The sequence below is a fragment of the Capricornis sumatraensis genome, chromosome 8, assembly GCF_032405125.1.
Source record: "Capricornis sumatraensis isolate serow.1 chromosome 8, serow.2, whole genome shotgun sequence".
Lineage (NCBI taxonomy): Eukaryota > Metazoa > Chordata > Mammalia > Artiodactyla > Bovidae > Capricornis > Capricornis sumatraensis.
The window spans coordinates 71680300-71698444 of NC_091076.1; the positions used below are offsets into that span (position 1 = coordinate 71680300).

Below are 18145 nucleotides of genomic sequence, written 5' to 3' on the forward strand. Positions count from 1 at the left end.
TTGAGAGACGCAACAGAAAAGGGGTTAGTTGGAAAATTGGCAGAGCTCAGAGACTTCAAGAGTTGATTTATTTACTGGTTGGAACAGGAACACAAGTGGCTTACAGTTGAGTTGCAGTTTTTATCATGTGAAATTATACAGCTTTGCTTTCTTGTGGTTTAGGAATATATTGGGGAGATGAGTCTATTAATTTTCAACAAGATGGATATCTATTTGTCCAATTTTTTTGAACAGTCTTATTCCAAGGGTTTTCAACACTTCAAGAGAGGCATTAAGAAACTTATAAAGTGACTTTTATAACTTTTACTTACCACAGTTATTGAGTGTATTATTGACACCAAGTTTTGATGTCGCCCAGGGATTGTAAATATTCTGTATTTTGTTACCCCCATCCATATAGATGAAATCCCTCTGAAGATGTATACAGATGAAAAACTATAATTTTGTGAGCCTTGGACTTGTTCTTTTTACACATAAACACAAAATGTGTTTTGTGCATTTTGTTTTTATTAATAAAAGTTTTTAATAGAATGAAAATTTCAACAGTTTTTAAAAAGTATTATTTATATGTGGCAAAATGTAGGCTAAAATTTTTTTTTTTTGGGTGATTTTATTTATTTATTTATTTTTGGCTGTGATGGGTCGTCTTTGCATTGTGTGGGATTTCTTCTAGTTGCAAGGAAGCAGGGTCTACTCTGGGAGTAGGGTCTATTCTGTGTTGCTGTGCAAGGGCTTCTCTTTGCACTGACTTGCTTCTCTTGTTGCATCACACTCTAGGCACATGGCCTTCATTAGTTGCAGCACATGGGCTCTGTAGTTGCAGCTCACAGGCTCTCTAGGGTGTGGGCTCAGTAGTCGTAGCACACGGGCGTAGTTTGCCACAGCATGTGAGGTCTTCCTGGACCAGGGATCGAACCCATGTCGTCTGTATTGGTGCTGCGCCACCGGGGAAGTCCTTCCTCTGCTTTTAACTGTTTTGTAGAGTGAAGATTGTACACTTGTCTGTTTAGAACTTCACCAAGAGTCTACCATGTAAGAAACTCATGTCCCCATCCACAGTGTCACTTGTAGTGTTTCAGTCACCAATTCAAGTTAGCATTTGTGTCCATAGCATTAATGGTGATTACATTGATTCCACCTGGTAGAAGCATTTGACAAATTACTGTTTTCTAATGTGGTTACATGTTTACATATTATTATTTTATAAATTAATTTCTCTTTATTCTTTATAGTTCTGTAAGGATGTACCTGTTTGTGTATCCAAAACTGAGTTAGAAAGAAGTGTGTGTGTGTATAGCTTTTAAAAATTGTGTGTAGAGTTTAGATTATCCATTTTCAGAATGATTAAGGGCATTTGCTTCCCTGGTGGCTCAGACTGTAAAGAGTCCACCTGCAATTCAGGAGACGTGGGTTCAATCCCTGGGTCAGGAAGCTCCCCTGAAGAAGGGCATGGCTACCCACTCCAGTATTCTTGCCTGGAGAATTCCATGGACAGAGGAGCCTGGCAGACTACAGTACATGGGATTGCAAAGAGTTGGACAGGACTGAGCGACTAAAACACACAAGGGACATTTACAAATACTTCCTATAAAAGGAGGGTATTGAGTATGATACGATGAGAACTACCATTATGTGCTATACTCTCTCATACATAATGATTTGTTTATTATATATTAAATTTCTATAAATTTGTGGGTCTGTATCCCTGACTATTCTGTTCCATTTTATTTCTTTCTCTAATCCTGCTTCATTGCCTTTTTATTTCAGTTGCTCTAGCATTATAATCTGTTTTGATTATATATAATCAAAATATATACTGGAGTGGATAAATATATATTTGATTAAATATAGTAGGACAAAGAATAAGAAAATTAATATTTATTGAGAGCTTGCTGTATATTAAGTAGTGCTGTTTTATATGAATTAGTTCATGTGATCATCACAGTAACACTAAATATTACCATATTTTATCAAGTGTAAGATACTTTAATGCTTTCTTGATGTTATCAGAAAGTGTCAATGAAAAATTTTCATATACTACATTATTGCTTCCTGGGAAACAGCTGTTCTTTCAAGAAGTCATCAGTTTCTGAGAGGTTAAAGTGTGAAAAAATCTGTTTTTAGAATCAATGAAATAGATTTTCATTATGTTCACAGTGGAAGAAACAAGCAGTTTGTCTAAGAAGATAACATAGTTAATTGGCTTCATAGCTCATATGTTTGATTGAGATCTTCTAAATTTATTATTACATTTATTAATTTTCTAAGCATTTATTGTTGATATATAGCAATAGTTATTTTTGCTCTAGGTTCATGGTAAATACCGTTTTTTCAGGGAGTTGCCCTTTGCTGCAGATTGGTCATCCCCAAGTTACGTTTACAATTATTGGGTAGCCCTCTCTAACTGGGTCCATCTCTATAGAGTCCTCCCATCAGATGACCCTCCCTGCAGGAGAGTATCCTTCCTGACCCTTGGCTTATTCATGAGACTTGTTTTGACCAGTGTAGAATGTGAATGGAATTGATAAGCTATATCTGAGCAGAAGCTTTTGAGAGTCATCTGATTCAGTCATTCCTTTTTTTCCTGTCTGCCATCTGAGCAGCATGTTGCAGATAGGGACTGTACTTTCAGTCTCAGTCCTGGAATGAAGACAGTGTGGACCTATAGCCATTCATAGTGGGCAATGTAGTATGAGCAAGAAATAAACCTTTGTGTTGTAAGCCATGATCTTCATGTTCTTTGTTGATGCAGAATAAATTAGTGAAAGTTGGTCAGTAACTCTCTGAACCATGAACGTCCAGATGTTCAAGCTGGTTTTAGAAAAGGCAGAGGAACCAGAGATCAAGTTGCCAAAATCACTGGATCATGGAAAAAGCAAGAGAGTTCCAGAAAAACATCTATTTCTGCTTTATTGACTATGCCAAAGCCTTTGACTCTGTGGATCACAATGAACTGTGGAAAGTTCTGAAAGAGATGGGAATACCAGACTACCTGACCTGCCTCTTGAGAAACCTATATGCAGGTCAGGAAGCAACAGTTAGAACTGGACATGGAACAACAGACTGGTTCGAAATAGGAAAAGGAGTACATCAAGACTGTATATTGTCACCCTGCTTATTTAACTTCTATGCAGAGTACATCATGAGAAACGCTGGGCTGGAAGAAGCACAAGCTGGAATCAAAATTGCCGGGAGAAATACCAGTCACCTTAGATACGCAGATGACACCACCCTTATGGCAGAAAGTGAAGAGGAGCTAAAAAGCCTCTTGATGAAAGTGAAAGAGGAGAGTGAAAAAGTTGGCTTAAAGCTCAACATTCCAAAAACGAAGATCATGGCATCTGGTCCCATCACTTCATGGGAAATAGATGGGGAAACAGTGGAAACAGTGTCAGACTTTATTTTTTTGGGCTCCAAAATCACTGCAGATGGTGATTGCAGCCATGAAATTAAAAGACACTTACTCCTTGGAAGGAAAGTTATGACCAACCTAGATAGCATATTAAAAAGCAGAGACATTACTTTGCCAGCAAAGGTCCGTCTAGTCAAGGCTATGGCTTTTCCAGTGTTCATGTATGGATGTGATAGTTGGACTGTGAGGAAAGCTGAGCACTGAAGAATTAATGCTTTTGAACTGTGGTGTTGGAGGAGACTCATACGGTATTTGTCTTTTTATGACCGACTTTACTTAGCATGGGCTTCCCTGATAGCTCAGTTGGTAAAGAATCTGCCTGCAATGCAGGAGACCCCAGTTCGATTCCTGGGTCAGGAAGATCCCCTGAAGAAGGGATAGGCTACCTGCTCCAGTATTCTTGGGCTTCCTTTGTAGCTGAACTGGTAAAGAATCAGCTTGCAATGTGGGAGACCTGGGTCCATTCCCTAAGTTAGGAAGATTCCCTGGAGAAGGGAATGGCTGCCCACTCCAGTATTCTGGCCTGGAGAATTCCATGGCCTGTATGACCCATGGGATCGCAAAGAGTCAGACATGACTGAGCAACTTTCACTTCACTTTTCACTTAGCATAATGTCCTCAAGTTTCATCCATGTCAGAATTTCCTTTCTTTTTAAGGCTGCATAGCATTCCGTTTTGTGTCTGTATCACATTTTGTTTATCCATTCATCTGTCGTGGACACTTGGGTTTTTTCCAGCTTTTGAGTGTTGTGAGTAATGCTACTATGATGTTTGTGTCCAAGTGTCTTTTGAGTCCTGCTGTTAGTTCTTTTGTGTATATACCCAAATGGCATTGTTGGATCATATGGTAATTATATTTTTGAGGTACCACATTGTTTTCCACAGTGGCTGCACCATTTTACATTTCTGCCAGCAGTGAACAGTGGTTCCAGTTTCTCCACATCCTTTCCAAAACTTTCAATAGTTACTATTGACTTTTCTTTTTTTTAATAATAGCTATTCTCAGGGATTGGGCTTCCCTGGTGGCTCATATGGTAAAGAATCTACTTGCAATGCAGGAGACCCAGGTGTGATCCCTGGGTCAGGAAGGTCCCCTGGAGAAGGGAATGGCAACCCATTCCAGTATTCTTGCCTGGAAAATTGCATGGACTGAGGAGCCTGCTGGGCTACAGTCCATGGGGTCGGAAAGAGTCAGACAGACTGAGTGACTAACACTTCATTTCACTCTCATGGTAGTGAGGTGATACCTAATTGTGCTTTTGATTTGCATTTCCCTAATAATTGTGCTTTTAATTTGCATTTCCCTAATAATTGATGATGTGGAGCATCTTTCATGTGCTTATTGCTCATGTGTAGATCTGTTTTGGAGAAGTCTCTGTTGAGGTCCTTCTGCCCATTATTAAGTTGTAGGAATGTATTCTGGTTATTAGATAAATTACTTTTTCTTCTGTTCATTGGGTTACCTTCTCACTCTGTTGATTTTTGTCTGATGCACAGAATTTTGAACTTTGATGAAGCCCAGTTTATCACATTTTCTTTTATTGTGCTTTTGGTGTCACACCCAGTAAATCATTGCCAGATCCAATGTATGAAGCCTTTCCCCTGTTTTTTCCCCAAGAGTCTTAACTCTTTGGTTTAGGTCTTTGATCAGTTTTGAGCTAATTTTTGTGTATGTTATAAGGTAAGTATTTGCTGTTAAAGTCACACTGGCTTACAGTTTTCTTATTCTGTTCTTATCTGATATTTGTGTAGCTCTCCATCTTTTTTTTTTTCTTTTCTATAACAGTGCTCTCCAGTTGTAATATGGAGACCCCTGGGTGTTCTCAGGATCCTTTCATGAGGTCTGCAAAGTCAAAACTACTTTCATAGCGATACTAAGACATTAATTTGCCTTTTTTCACTCTCATTTTCTTTTTAATGTGCAGTGGAGTTTCCCAGATATTGCAGTACATGTGGATTGCAACAAATTGAAGACAGCAGTATGAGAAAACCCAACAGTCTTCAGTTAAATAGACTTGCAAAGATAATAAAGCATTGCCACTCTTCTTACTAAATTCTTTTGTAGTTATTTTTCATAAGACTGTTTTGAGTATGAAATGGGTTTATTGTTATTTTTCGATGAATTAATAAATATTTAAAATTCTCTGTTTTACTTTCTAATATGGTAAATATTAATAGGTATAACTCACATAAACAGAAGTTATTTGGGTCTTTAATAATTTTGAGTGTAAAATTGTCCTGAGACTAAAACATCTGATAGCCTCTGCTTTAGAACAGTTAACAGAAAATATGTTCCTTTAAAATATTTTAAAATACACAGTAATATTTTGCATTTGGTCCTTAACTATTTATTTCAGTTTCTTCCTTTTTTAATCTATTTCAATTTCTACATTTTCAGCCAATTTTGGTTATTTGTGTTTTCCTAAATTAATCATTCATTTTTTTAGGAATTCAAATTATATTTGTAGAAGATTTTAATAATAAAATACTTACCAAAAATCTCTTCTGAACTTGTAATTATGTCTCCCCAACCCCCCACCATGTTGTTTATTTTCTGTTTTTCTCTCTTTTTCCTTGATGAGACCTGGCAAAAGTTTGCCTATTATACTACCTTTTACAAGAATTAACTTTCTGATTATTGGTCATTCAGTTATCTTTTAGTTTTCTATTTTGTTTATTTTGTTCTCTGTTATTTCCATACAATCTTTGTTCTTGTCTATTCTTTCTTACATTCATTAGTTGAACATCTTTTTTGTTTCCTAAAACATTTATTAATAGCTATAAATTTTTCCATAGTCCTGCTTTGCTTGCCATAGGCTTTGTTATTTGCTGACCCTCGTTGTATACTTTTTAACAGGGAACTTATAATTTTTATTTTGATTCTCCTTTTCTAACGCAAGAATCATTTAGAATTGTAATTTCCAGGTATCTGGTTTTTTCCTTTCCGTTTGCTGTTATTGATGCTAATGCATTTTGCCTGTGAACACGGTCCATGTGAGACTTCTGCTTTTTGTAATGTCTTGACATTTCCTTCATGGCTTAATACAGGTTTTGTGACTGATCCAGGTATATTTCAAATTTTCTTTAAAGTATGGCACACGCCTGTACTGTAATAAACACTTATAAACATATATATGAATATATATTCATATTCATGTGTATAGTCATACATTCAATTATTTAATAGACACAAGCAAGTTGCCATCTGTCATGACAATCTTTTTTAATTTTTTTGAAGTGTGACTACCTTTAGGTGGGGCTTGTACTCTGGTTAGCTATAGTTTCTGCCAGTCCCTACTGATTACTTACTATAGGCTGCATCTCTCAGGCTCCAGAATGAGTTTCCATTCCCTATCCGAACTTACATTGTTCAAGTCTGTACCCTTTCTCACTTGTTATCTATTTGATATTTTTCTGAGGATGGTATGGTAGCTTACCACGATGGTTACAGTTTGCTGGTTTCTCTTTTTAAATAAATTTTATACATTTAAAACTATGTTAATTTTGTAAAGATTCATTAGTATCTTCTTGGGTTGTTCCATTTTTGCCTTGACTTAAGATTTGTTTAAATTAATATTGCTCTGTTCTTCCTTTTTTTAGCCTATTTGTGCTGTGTCTCTTATCATCTCTTTATTTTCAGCTTTTCTGAATTCATCCATTCATTTACTTGTTAACTTTTTTTTGTATCTCTTGGGTATAGCAGTGTTTTGTCCTTGTCTTTTAAATAAGTGATTGTGATGTTTGGACTTACTCTTGTCATTTTGTATTTCTTGTTTACCATGCTTTCTTATTAGTCTTGCTGCTGCTAAGTCGCTTCAGTCGTGTCCGACTCTGTGCGACCCCATAGACGGCAGCCCGCCAGGCTCCCCCGTCCCTGGGATTCTCCAGGCAAGAACACTGGAGTGGGTTGCCATTTCCTTCTCCAACGCGTGAAAGTGAAGTTGCTCAGTCATGTCCGACTTAGCGACCCCATGGACTGCAGCCTATCAGGCTCCTCCATCCATGGGATTTTCCAGGCAAGAGTACTGGAGTGGGGTGCCATTGCCTTCTCTGCTTATTAGTCTTACTTATTTCTTATTTTTCCTTCTGGTTGTTGGATTAAGGTTTTGCTGCTCTGGCGATGGTGGCTGTTCCATTTTACCTCCAAGAGTTTCACATTCTGTTGTTTTAATGTTTACCCTTAAAATTTCAGCACAGTAATTAAACTTATATTACTCTAATGGTGATTAGAATATTCACATTCTCTCTTAATCAAACACCTTAGCAAGTTTTTCCCTCCTATTTTCTCTTTTTCTGCTAGGTTGATTGCATCTGAGATTTTAGTAGTTTTTTTTTTTTTAGCCATTCATTCATTGTTGATTTCTGCATCCTACTTCTTTGTACTTCCAGTGGTATTTTCTCGAGTAATTCTTTTAGAGAGTATCTGTGGGTGATAATCTTTAAATCCTTGAAGATCTACAGATGTCTTTATTTTACCTTTACTCTTGAAAGATAGTTTGGCTACATATAGAATTTCAAGTTCAAAATTATTTTCCTTCCAAACTTTAATACTTTGTTTTCCTTTTATCTCATTATTTCCAAGTGGAGGGCCCTGGTATCAGTCCAGTTCTTTGTAAGTAATCATCATGCTCAGCTTCTTTCCCAGGTGGTGGTAGGATTTTTCTCTTTATCCTTGGTGTTGTAAACTTTGAGCAGTCATGTGTTCACTTTTCTTAATTTAAGGCAGAAATGAAATCTTTTAATAGGCCTTTTCCAAAAAAGGTAGACTGTAACATGGGTCACCTGCACTGCTGATTCTAATTCAGAAACGCCAATTAATTCGTCTTTGTCTTGTGCTCTTTGTATCCTTTACATCAGAACGTGTAGTACCCTGGGAACCATACCCATCTTTTCTGGCATTCAGCCTCTGGGCAGTTTTGGTTTCTAGTCTTCTGTCTTCCTCAAGTTTCCAGTCTGTTGACAGTATGCTTTCTTATTTTCTAGCATGATTATGGATTTCTTTACTGTCATTCCACGGGTTTGGAGGAAGAGGAGGCTGCAGCATATATTAATCTGCCACTTTAAACCGGAAACTTTGGATTGCTTTCCTAGCTCTGAGATCTTGAGCAAATTGTTTAATCTCTTAGTTTTAGTTCCATATTAAAGAAAAAAACCTCTATAATATCTAAATATTTTAAGAACCAAAAATACCTTAAGTGCCTAGTACATTGCATGCACAGAATAGAAGTATCATAAATAGTAGCTGTGAGTGTGTGCTCAGTCGCTTGTTGTTACTGACACTGAACTGTAGCCCTCTAGGCTTCTCTGTCTGTTGGATCCTCCAGGCAAAAATATTGGAGTGGATTGCCATGCCTTGCTCCAGGGGATCTGCCCAATATTCTGGGATTGAACCCATGTCTCTTGAGTCTCTTGTGTTGGCAGGCGGGTTCTTTACCATTAGCACCACCTGGAAAGCCCAAATGGTAGCTGTATTGCTACAATAAAAATAATTTCTTTGTGTGCAATAGCTGTCATCATTAATCACTAGCCATCTGAAAGTTTCTTGTGCTGTCTCCATCCCACTTTGTGGTAGACTGTTGAATTTGGTAGCTTTTAAGACTTTAATGGAATCTTGATCTTCATTTGGGTTGTGGCCTTTAACTCAGAATCATTATATTAGAAAAAATTTTTATTAAAAAGGCAGTAATAACCATAATTATATTTTTGCATTGTTTTATTTTTCTATACAATCTCATTGCACCCTTTTTAGTCATCATTTTTAACTGACAATTTCTGATTAGAAAATGGTAAAAGCTTTACTTCTACATTTGCTATTAAATAACAGAATTAGCTTTCTGTTTTTCTAAAACCGTATGCATCTTTCTCATTCACTGACAAACTTTGATATTGCTTATTCTAGCTTCACCATAAAACCATTAAAAAAAAGTTTTTTCTTTATTTTCCTGTTATGTTTCAGTGTGTGTAGTCAGACAAAAAGCAATAATCCCCCATCTCATTCTTGGATTTATCAAAAACTGAAAATAAAATAGATCAGATCACTTTCTGAAACAAAATTACTTTATTAGTTTAGTAATAATTTGAGGCTACTTTTAAGATAAGAAGCAGCATTTGGGAGGAGATTCATTTCCTGCCTTTGGGTTTTATCTGTAAGAACTACATCTTCAATGTCAAGAGATTGTGTATGTATAACTGGAACTCTAATAAAGTCTGTACTGGGAATACTGCACACCTGACTCAGTCATTATGATTATATATTAGGTGCCAAACTGTTGCTTGTCTTTTGAAAAAAATACATTACCAAGTGTATTTCATTAAAATTTGGCCTGTGTGAGAAGGATGATTACAAGACCTTCAACTATTGTTTATGAATGTGCTGGTTATTACCAACAGGGTTAATGATGTTCCTTTGGGAAATAAGTGGAATAGTAGTTTTCCTTTTATTGGTAAATTAAGCAGTAATTGGAAGAGATGTTATTATAATAAATGTTTTTATTAGTACTAAATCTTACAAAATGTTTTTCTATAACTTTTTGACTGATGCAACACAGGATATTGAGAATCATGTTTGAGTTTCTTTTTTCCACTTAATCCTTGCTTCTTTACACTAAAGTACTTTACATTAAAGAGCTATTCTTTTCCTTATGAGGAGTCCAAAATTACGCTTTTATTTATATTCCTTTTATGCTTCTCCCACTTTTTGCTTTTCATCACAGAGAAATTGTCATATGAAATAATATTTTTACTTCAGAACAGCATACTTTATGACATTTCTTCTCTATCCCTGTATGCTTGTGTACATGTGTGTTTGTCTTTTGGGAACTGTGACATCTCTGACAAGGAAAGAACTATTATGCATGTAGTAAGATTCATTTTTGAAATAGAATTGTTAGCCATACTTCTCATTTCAAGGCACATTCACATTATCAGCCTGCAAAGACTCTTACTTTATCAGTTTTCCTCTTCATTCCCTCTCCCGTTCCTTTTTAAATATACTCTGATATTTGATATATATATGCTTGAATATGTATGTATCCTTTTGTATTGTTGGGCAGGGGGACCGGGGGTGCTGGTCATTGGCTTTGTTGCCATGCTCCGTGGCTTGTAGAATCCCAGTTTTCCTCAACCAAGGATTGAAGTGATCACGGCAACAAAAGCCCAGCATCCTAACTACTAGGTCACCAGGGAACTCCCTGGACAGAGTTTAAAGCAAGGCCAGGATCAACTATGTCAGAAATAAGGTCAGATAAGATAAATGCCTGAAGTATTGTTTAGACTTAACAGCAGAGGTTTTATAGAGAACAGTTTCACTGGAGTGGTAGGGATAGAGGCCAGGTTATGCTGGGGTTGAGGAATGAATGTGGATAGAGGCAACAAGGGTAGACCACTTTGGCTCTAAAGGGATGCCAGGATTCTTAAGGTGGCTGTTTGGGTCAGGGGGAGAGGGATCTTTGTTTTCTTACAGGAGAGAGTTGAGCTTGGGTTCTGGCCCACTTAAGGTTTTTAGGTTTTGTGAGAGAGTTTTAGGAGTTCTTTTTTTGATGTTTCTCTTCAAAGATGCCAACATCATAGATATCACTCAAAAAGGGAAAAGATAAAGCCATAGAGGAAAGATGTTTGTAACCATATAAACAAAAGATTGTTGTCCAAACTTTACAAGAACTCCAGCAAATCATTAAGGAAAAACAAAAGAACCCAAACAGAAAAATGTACAAAAGATATAAATAGGTTTTTCACAGCAAAGGAAACTTTAGCTAACTAATAAATACATGAAAAGATGTTCAGCCTCATTAATGATAAGGTAAATGCAAAATAAAATCATTTTATGTCCATAAAATTGCTTAAAGAATAAGATGTTCCATAATATAAAATGTTCCCAAGGATAGAATAGGAGGAATTTATGTACTGTAAATGGGAGTGTGAATTGTTTAGACTACTTGAGAGAATAATTTATCACTATTTATTGAAGATAATCCTACAGTGTAGCAGTTCTGCTCCTGAATGGTTGCACATGTATATCAGGACACACACACAATGAGGTTCATAGCTTTTTTGTTTGCAGAAAGGGGAAACCCAGATGATCATCAGCAGAGGAGTGGATGCTAGTTCATAATCTGTAAAATAAAGCAACATCATTTAGAGAAGTAAACTGTGGAGGAGGTAAACTATTCCTCTACCCTACTAGAGACTCCAGCTGGGATTGACGTAAGATAGATAAGCAGGAGGAAAGAATAGGAAATTCTTCTACATGTATATTGGAGCCTTCACAAGAAAAAATAAAACCCAAAGAAGTGAATAGACTAAGCGCTTATATAGTTGGTTAACCAAGGGAGCAGTTGTGGAGAAGTAAAATTTGGAGCAGACTAAAGAAAGAGGTATGCAAACAAGATCTGTTTGTGTAGCTTTCTCCTGACTTTGACTCCCCCATCTCTGGTGATAAGAATGCTTCTGACTCCTTGTACAGGGAAGGCACTTTTCCCGTGTGAATTTTATTTCCTACTTTAGGGAGAAGGAAGATCAGAGTGTCCTTGTGCCTGCTGTTTCTCAAGTGTCTTTAACTCAGAATATCAGAATGTCAAAGCAGCATATTTTCAGGTAGCATGTCCTGAGCACCTTCAGTATATAGCAAAACTAAGGAGACTAGAAACAAAATTCAGAGTAGAAAGACTAGGAGATGAGATCAGGGAAGGATATATAGGGATTTCTTAGGCTGGATAATGAATTCACAGATGTTATTTTTTGTACGTAACAATTTTTCATAGTAGTTTTTAAAGGTGGCAGTAATCTGTAATGTGTGTACAGGGCCTTGACAAAAGACTAAGAGGTTTAAAAAGAGAGGAGCCTGGATATAGTTGGTAGAGAAAGAAGATAGTCTTGACTAGTGAAAAAGAATTTGTAGGTAGTATTAGGGCCCAATTACAATTAGAAAATAATAAATTATATTTTCCAGAAGTGCTCAGCAGGCCTAATATAGACAATACATGGTTGGATTGATTCAGGACTGGGTTTGTTAGATGAGTGCAGAAGATAGGCAGTATAGCAAAGGAGTTAAGATTATTGGCAAGAATAGTTGACGATTTATTATAAAGATTCTAATAGAAAAATCCATAAAATCAAAGAAAAGGTACAGTGGAAATAAATGATCAAGAGAACTCTTGTATTTCTTCAAATCTAAAACATGTATGTTGCACTGTTATTTTATGTGAAAGTGTTAGTCGCTCAGTTGTGGCCAACTCTTTACGACTCCATGGACTGTAGCCAGAGAGACTCCTCTGCCCTGGGATTTCCCAGCAAGAATACTGGAGTGGGCAGCCATTCCTTTCTCCAGGGGATCTTCCTGGCCCAGGGATCAAACCCAAGTCTCCTGCATTGCAGACAGATTGTTTACCTAAAAGAACAGTATCAAATATGAGTCTTTGTTGTCACTTAGAATTCTAATTGTGTATTTAGTACATGATACAGTATTGAGTTCTTTTAGTCTTAATTAGATACAGATTTTTAAATTTAGGTTAATCTTAAACATACATAAAAAGCAAAGCATAAGTGAAGTTAGTTGGTTAAGGAATTTATAAAGCTTTTTCAAATCTAGAGTCTCTTTTGGACTCGCTTTTTCATTCAGATTATGTATTTCCACACTATATCATTCTCTGACATCAAACCCGATGGTTTTAAGGAGGGTATTTGGAGGTGGTGAAGTAATAACCCCAAGTGGCAATCAAAAGTAAATTATCTCTACAAAATTGCATAATTTTAAGAATCACAGCATGAACACTCAGTGATGGTCATTCTACAAGTTTTGACGCTGGTAACTTAATATTTACACACGCAGGCAGTATTATCGACTAAAGTATTAAGAATACCTTTGGTTCAACAATAATTAGATGATGCCACTGATCGTAAGCTGTATCCAACGTCAGCAGTGTTAAAACGTGAAATAATGCACATCTCATGTTCAATGAAATTTGGTAGAAGGGTAGTGGTGGTTATCAGGTGGGTTGCCCAAGTTTATAGTTTCAGAGCTGAATCAGTGGAAGATAATGACAAGAGTGACCATGAGAGAGGGTGGCTGAAGTAGAGAAGAAATCATCAGTAAATTGCACTCAGATATGATACAACTAAAAGGGAAACGTAAAAACCTTTTAAAACATAACTGGAGATGAGGAAAACAATGTCAGTATTTGTGGCATGGGTTATCTGGGATGGTGATGGCATGCCAGAGAGATGGCATGGTGTTCCTCAGTAGGGAGGAAGACTGAGCTCAAGTAATATAGGGTTCATAAACTGAGAGAAGAGGGGGCTAAGTGTGGCACAGTCGTATATTATGAGCTTCATAGAAACAGGGATTTTTACCTGCAGTAGATGAAACTAGAATCAGGAGGACACACAGTTTCGTAATCTGAAGTACAGGGTGTGTGAGCCGTGAGCAGCTTCAAAAGAAAGATGTCTTTAGAGAAAAGCCAGTTTTTAGTCAAGGAAGTAAAAGAAAAATTCATCATAGAGGATGAGGATGTGGGGTTCCTAAAGGACTTAGTGGGAAGGTTTGAGTCAAGGTAAAATACACAAGAAGCAGTGTGGCCATCGGATGAGGGGAGGTGGTTATGGGGTGGCTTCTTGAACCAGCCCATTCTGAAGGAGCTCAGCCCTGGGATTTCTTTGGAGGGAATGATGCTAAAGGTGAAACTCCAGTACTTTGGCCACCTCATGCGAAGAGTTGATTCACTGGAAAAGACTCTGATGCTGGGAGGGATTGGGGGCAGGAGGAGAAGGGGACGACAGAGGAGGAGATGGCTGGATGGCATCACTGACTCAATGGACGTGAGTCTGAGTGAACTCCGGGAGTTGGTGATGGACAGCGAGGCCTGGTGTGCTGCGATTCACGGAGTCACAAAGAGTCGGACACGACTGAGCGACTGAACTGAACTTGAATAGTGAACAAGGACTAACATGGGTGTAGCCTTAAAGTTTCCCCATACCATTAAATATTGTTGAAAGCAGGTTTTTAATGGGCTAGCTAGAGAACTTCCTGTTCAGTTACTTAACCAATATTCTTTTGTTGAAGGTGCAAAGAAGTCCATTCATTCAGTCGTTCCTTGCTGTCATCTCCCATCATCCAGTGTTGACTATAGCATCACAGCAGAGGACTCCCTCAAAAAGAGAAGAGTTCTTTCTAATCTCATGCTTTGGGGCAATGTATTTTCATTTATAGTTGCTAGTAAACTCACTTTCAGTTCTAGAATGCCCATTTCTAACTATGCCACAGCTGCCATTGCTTGTGAAGGATTCAAACGTATGCATCCTCCATTTTCCTGTGTTTTGGTGTCCTGAATATGAAACCTAAGGAATCTTAACACACAAAAGAAAATATTTGCGCCTTTTAAATATTCAGCAGACTATATTTTTCTATTTCAGTTGTTGCAAATTGAATCATACTGTACTACGACTTCATGTAAATTCCAATTTCATATTTATTAAACACACTGATAAAGTGGAACATAGTGTACATGCTTTTTTGGTGAATGCCTTGGTTTAATTGTAATACTCCAAGGGAAGAAAACCTATAGCTACTGTTTTCACATAACTTAATTTTCATTTGTTTAAATATAAGCATTTCTTTTGCCTACTGTTCTTAAATATGAGCATAGTAATGATAATGGTAGTAATGATAGCTAATGTTTATTGAGCTCTTCTTTAAGCCAGATACTTGCAAAGTAGTGTTTACATATTATCTCATTTAATCCTCAAAACCACCTTGTGAGGTGGATACCATTGTGTAGATGAGTAACATACCTGAAATAACACAGCTAGTAAGAGAGAACAGTTTGAAAGTCAGATTCCTGAGCTTACACTTGTGACCATTATTCTGCACTTCCCCCTTTAGGATCTCTTAAATTTAGAGGCTGACATGTTGACAGTTATTATATATCTTAGTTTTATTTTATGCATAGGGCATATGTATGAAATCAGTTTCTTTTTTTTTGCTGAATTCAGTAAAATGAAACCTTCCCTGACTTATGCAGGAGAACCTTTTTCATTTTTATCTTCTCTTGCATATCCTTTCTCATGGAAACCAGACTAAATTTGTCTTAACATTTGTATTAGTATTGTAATTTAAGAATATCTCTTAAAACCTAGAAAGACTTGACCTTTAAAATATAAAGTCTCACTGATCCTGCATTTAATTTTACCATCTCTAATATGAATCTGAACCAGAGTTTCTTATGTTTGTTATGTAGGAGATTTTAAAATGTTATTTAAGACATGTACTGATTTTTATATAGAATCACTATTACTGAAACAGAAGTTTTGTTGCTGTTTTCAGTTTTTTAAGTTATCTGTGTTTAAACAAGTTGTTGGCATTTTAGCCATCACCATTAATAATCATTTTAAGTTCTTTTAGCTAGAAAACAGAAATGAACTTCCAAAGAAGATTGTCTTCCCTGAGTTTTTCAGCTTAGTTTCAGTTACTTCTTTATCCACTGATGCTCTTGGAATCTGGGGAACAAGTTGGTGGATAGGATATGTAAAATCACTCTCTCCATATGTTATCACTCCTGTAAGTAATAGCAACTGATTTTTTCAAAGGTCAGATTCCATCTTTCCAAACAGCTATAAACATGAGAACAAAGTCTCTTGAGATGCTTCAAAATGTGCTTACCTTTTTAGATTGGAGAGGCCTTTCCTTTCTGCTTATTCTACATTATATAAACATCTAAAAAATAGCCTTGTGTTTTGTTTTTTTTTCAAGTTCAGTAGTTCAGGTTGAAGCAACCAGTTTGAAAGTAATAGCAGGTGAATGGTGACTGGAAGAGAGGTAGGAAAACATAATAAAAATAATAGCAAAAGTCCAGCATCTGGGGATTTACTCTTCTAGTCAGTCCTGAGGACACTGTTGACTCAATGATTAAGAAAAATAAATTTAGTATACACTAATTAGACTGAGACATTGGTCCAATGATTAGGACTTGGCACTTTCACAGCCAGGCCTAGGCTCCGTCCCTGGTTTGGGAACGAAGGTCCTGCAAGCTGTGAAAAACAACAAACAAAATGCACTGGAAAGAATTTCATGAGATATGCTTACTAGAATATTTAATATTTTCATGTTTACAAGTTATATTCTAATGAGTGAAAAATGTGTCTTATCACATAACAGGAACTTTGATTTAAATGAGTAATACTTACAATACACAAGTAATATACTTAGCATACTAGCACCTGACTCTTACTGATGTTAGGGCTTCCCTGGTGGCTCAGATGGTGAAGAATCTGCTTGCAGTGCAGGAGACCCAGCTTCAATCCCTGGGTCGGGAGGACCCCCTACCCGGGGAAGGGAATGCCAATCCACTCTGATAATCTTGCCTGGAGAATTCCATGGACAGAGGAGCCTGGTGGGCTGCAGTCTATGGTGTTACAAAGAGTAGCTTTCACTTTCACTATAGATTTTAGTTACTATTAATATTTTTGTTAACAATCTCTCTTCCTCTAGTTGGAGTCAGTTTACTGTCACCTAAAATAAACTTGGTCTGTGCCTGTACACTTATTTTATTAGTGTTCTGTTATTACTGTCTGGCTTTTGTGTATTAGTTTTACTCATCTGCATGGTCATAGAAAACTAGAAATAAGTTCATTCATTCTGTTTGTTGCCATGGAAAACAAGCATGCATCAATTGATACTCTACAGCTGAAAACAGCAAATGTCAGTAGGCTGGAGAACTGTAGTTCTAGAGCTGAGGATTATATTTTCAGTTAAAAATTAAGTTCATGAGTATTTTTTAAGATATAATTTGCACAACATAAAATGCACCCCTTTCCTGTGTTACATTTCCATGTTGGTTAGGATATTTACAAAACTTTAAACTTTTAGGCGAACAGTTTTTCCCAAGTATTCTAATTATATTTCTTTTCTTAGCTGCAAGTCTTTACTTTTGCCCTGTGGTTACTACTTTCTGTACTTTTCTTGCCTTCTCTGAAATTCCTTTTGATTGAGGTCTAATGTCATATCTCTTTTGGGAAGTCTTTCTAGATTCCTCAGACATTTAGTCTCACATCCCCCTTTTTTAATCCCTTTATTATATTGCTTATCATATTTATAATTATCTCTTCAGTTTTCTTTCCTTTCAGACCATTTATCTCTCAAGCATAGAGACTGTTCTTGTTTTTCTGCTATCTTCAGAAATTCAAACAATGTCATGGTAGGCTTTTTGGTACATATTTATTGAATGATTATAACGGCAAGTAGTTCTGGCAGTCCCTAATCTGTCAGCGTGTACTAGGAGTGTGATATACTATATTCAGTGTTGAATATTAAAATAATGTGCATTTTGTTTTGGGGAATTATACCATTTTAGTATTGGAAGGCACCAATCCTCCCCAACTCAGCACATACACATTAATTTATGCACACAAAGCAAATTGAAATCCATAGAAGTTGAACAATGTTGAAGCTGGGACTAAAAAATCCATGTTACCTCATGTCCCATACTAATTTATTTTCTCTTATATCCTGATGACTTAAAAATTCATTTGTCTCCTAAGGGAGAAGACCTTGAAAATGTTAATTCATAATACTGTATTTTTAACCATAAGTGAGGAACTAGTTGCCAACCAGAATACTGGAAAAGAACTTTTAAATTGGTTTAAACTATGACATCATTTTCCTGTTTTATAGACCTCCGTGAGTGAAAGCCTTCAGAGGGAAGCTGCCAAGAAGCAAGCAATGAAACAGGTAAGGTAGAAAGG

At 36.6% G+C, this 18145-nt stretch overlaps 1 protein-coding gene across 2 annotated transcripts in view; it reads left to right on the forward strand.

The window, feature by feature from the left end:
• NSRP1 (nuclear speckle splicing regulatory protein 1) overlaps nt 1–18145 on the forward strand; it is a 41513-nt gene that overhangs the window by 15796 nt on the left and 7572 nt on the right. For both annotated transcript variants that reach the window (XM_068977743.1, XM_068977744.1), the window contains one exon: nt 18075–18131. In XM_068977743.1, coding sequence (XP_068833844.1) covers nt 18075–18131 — 57 coding nt within the window. The remainder of the gene's footprint in view (nt 1–18074; nt 18132–18145) is intronic.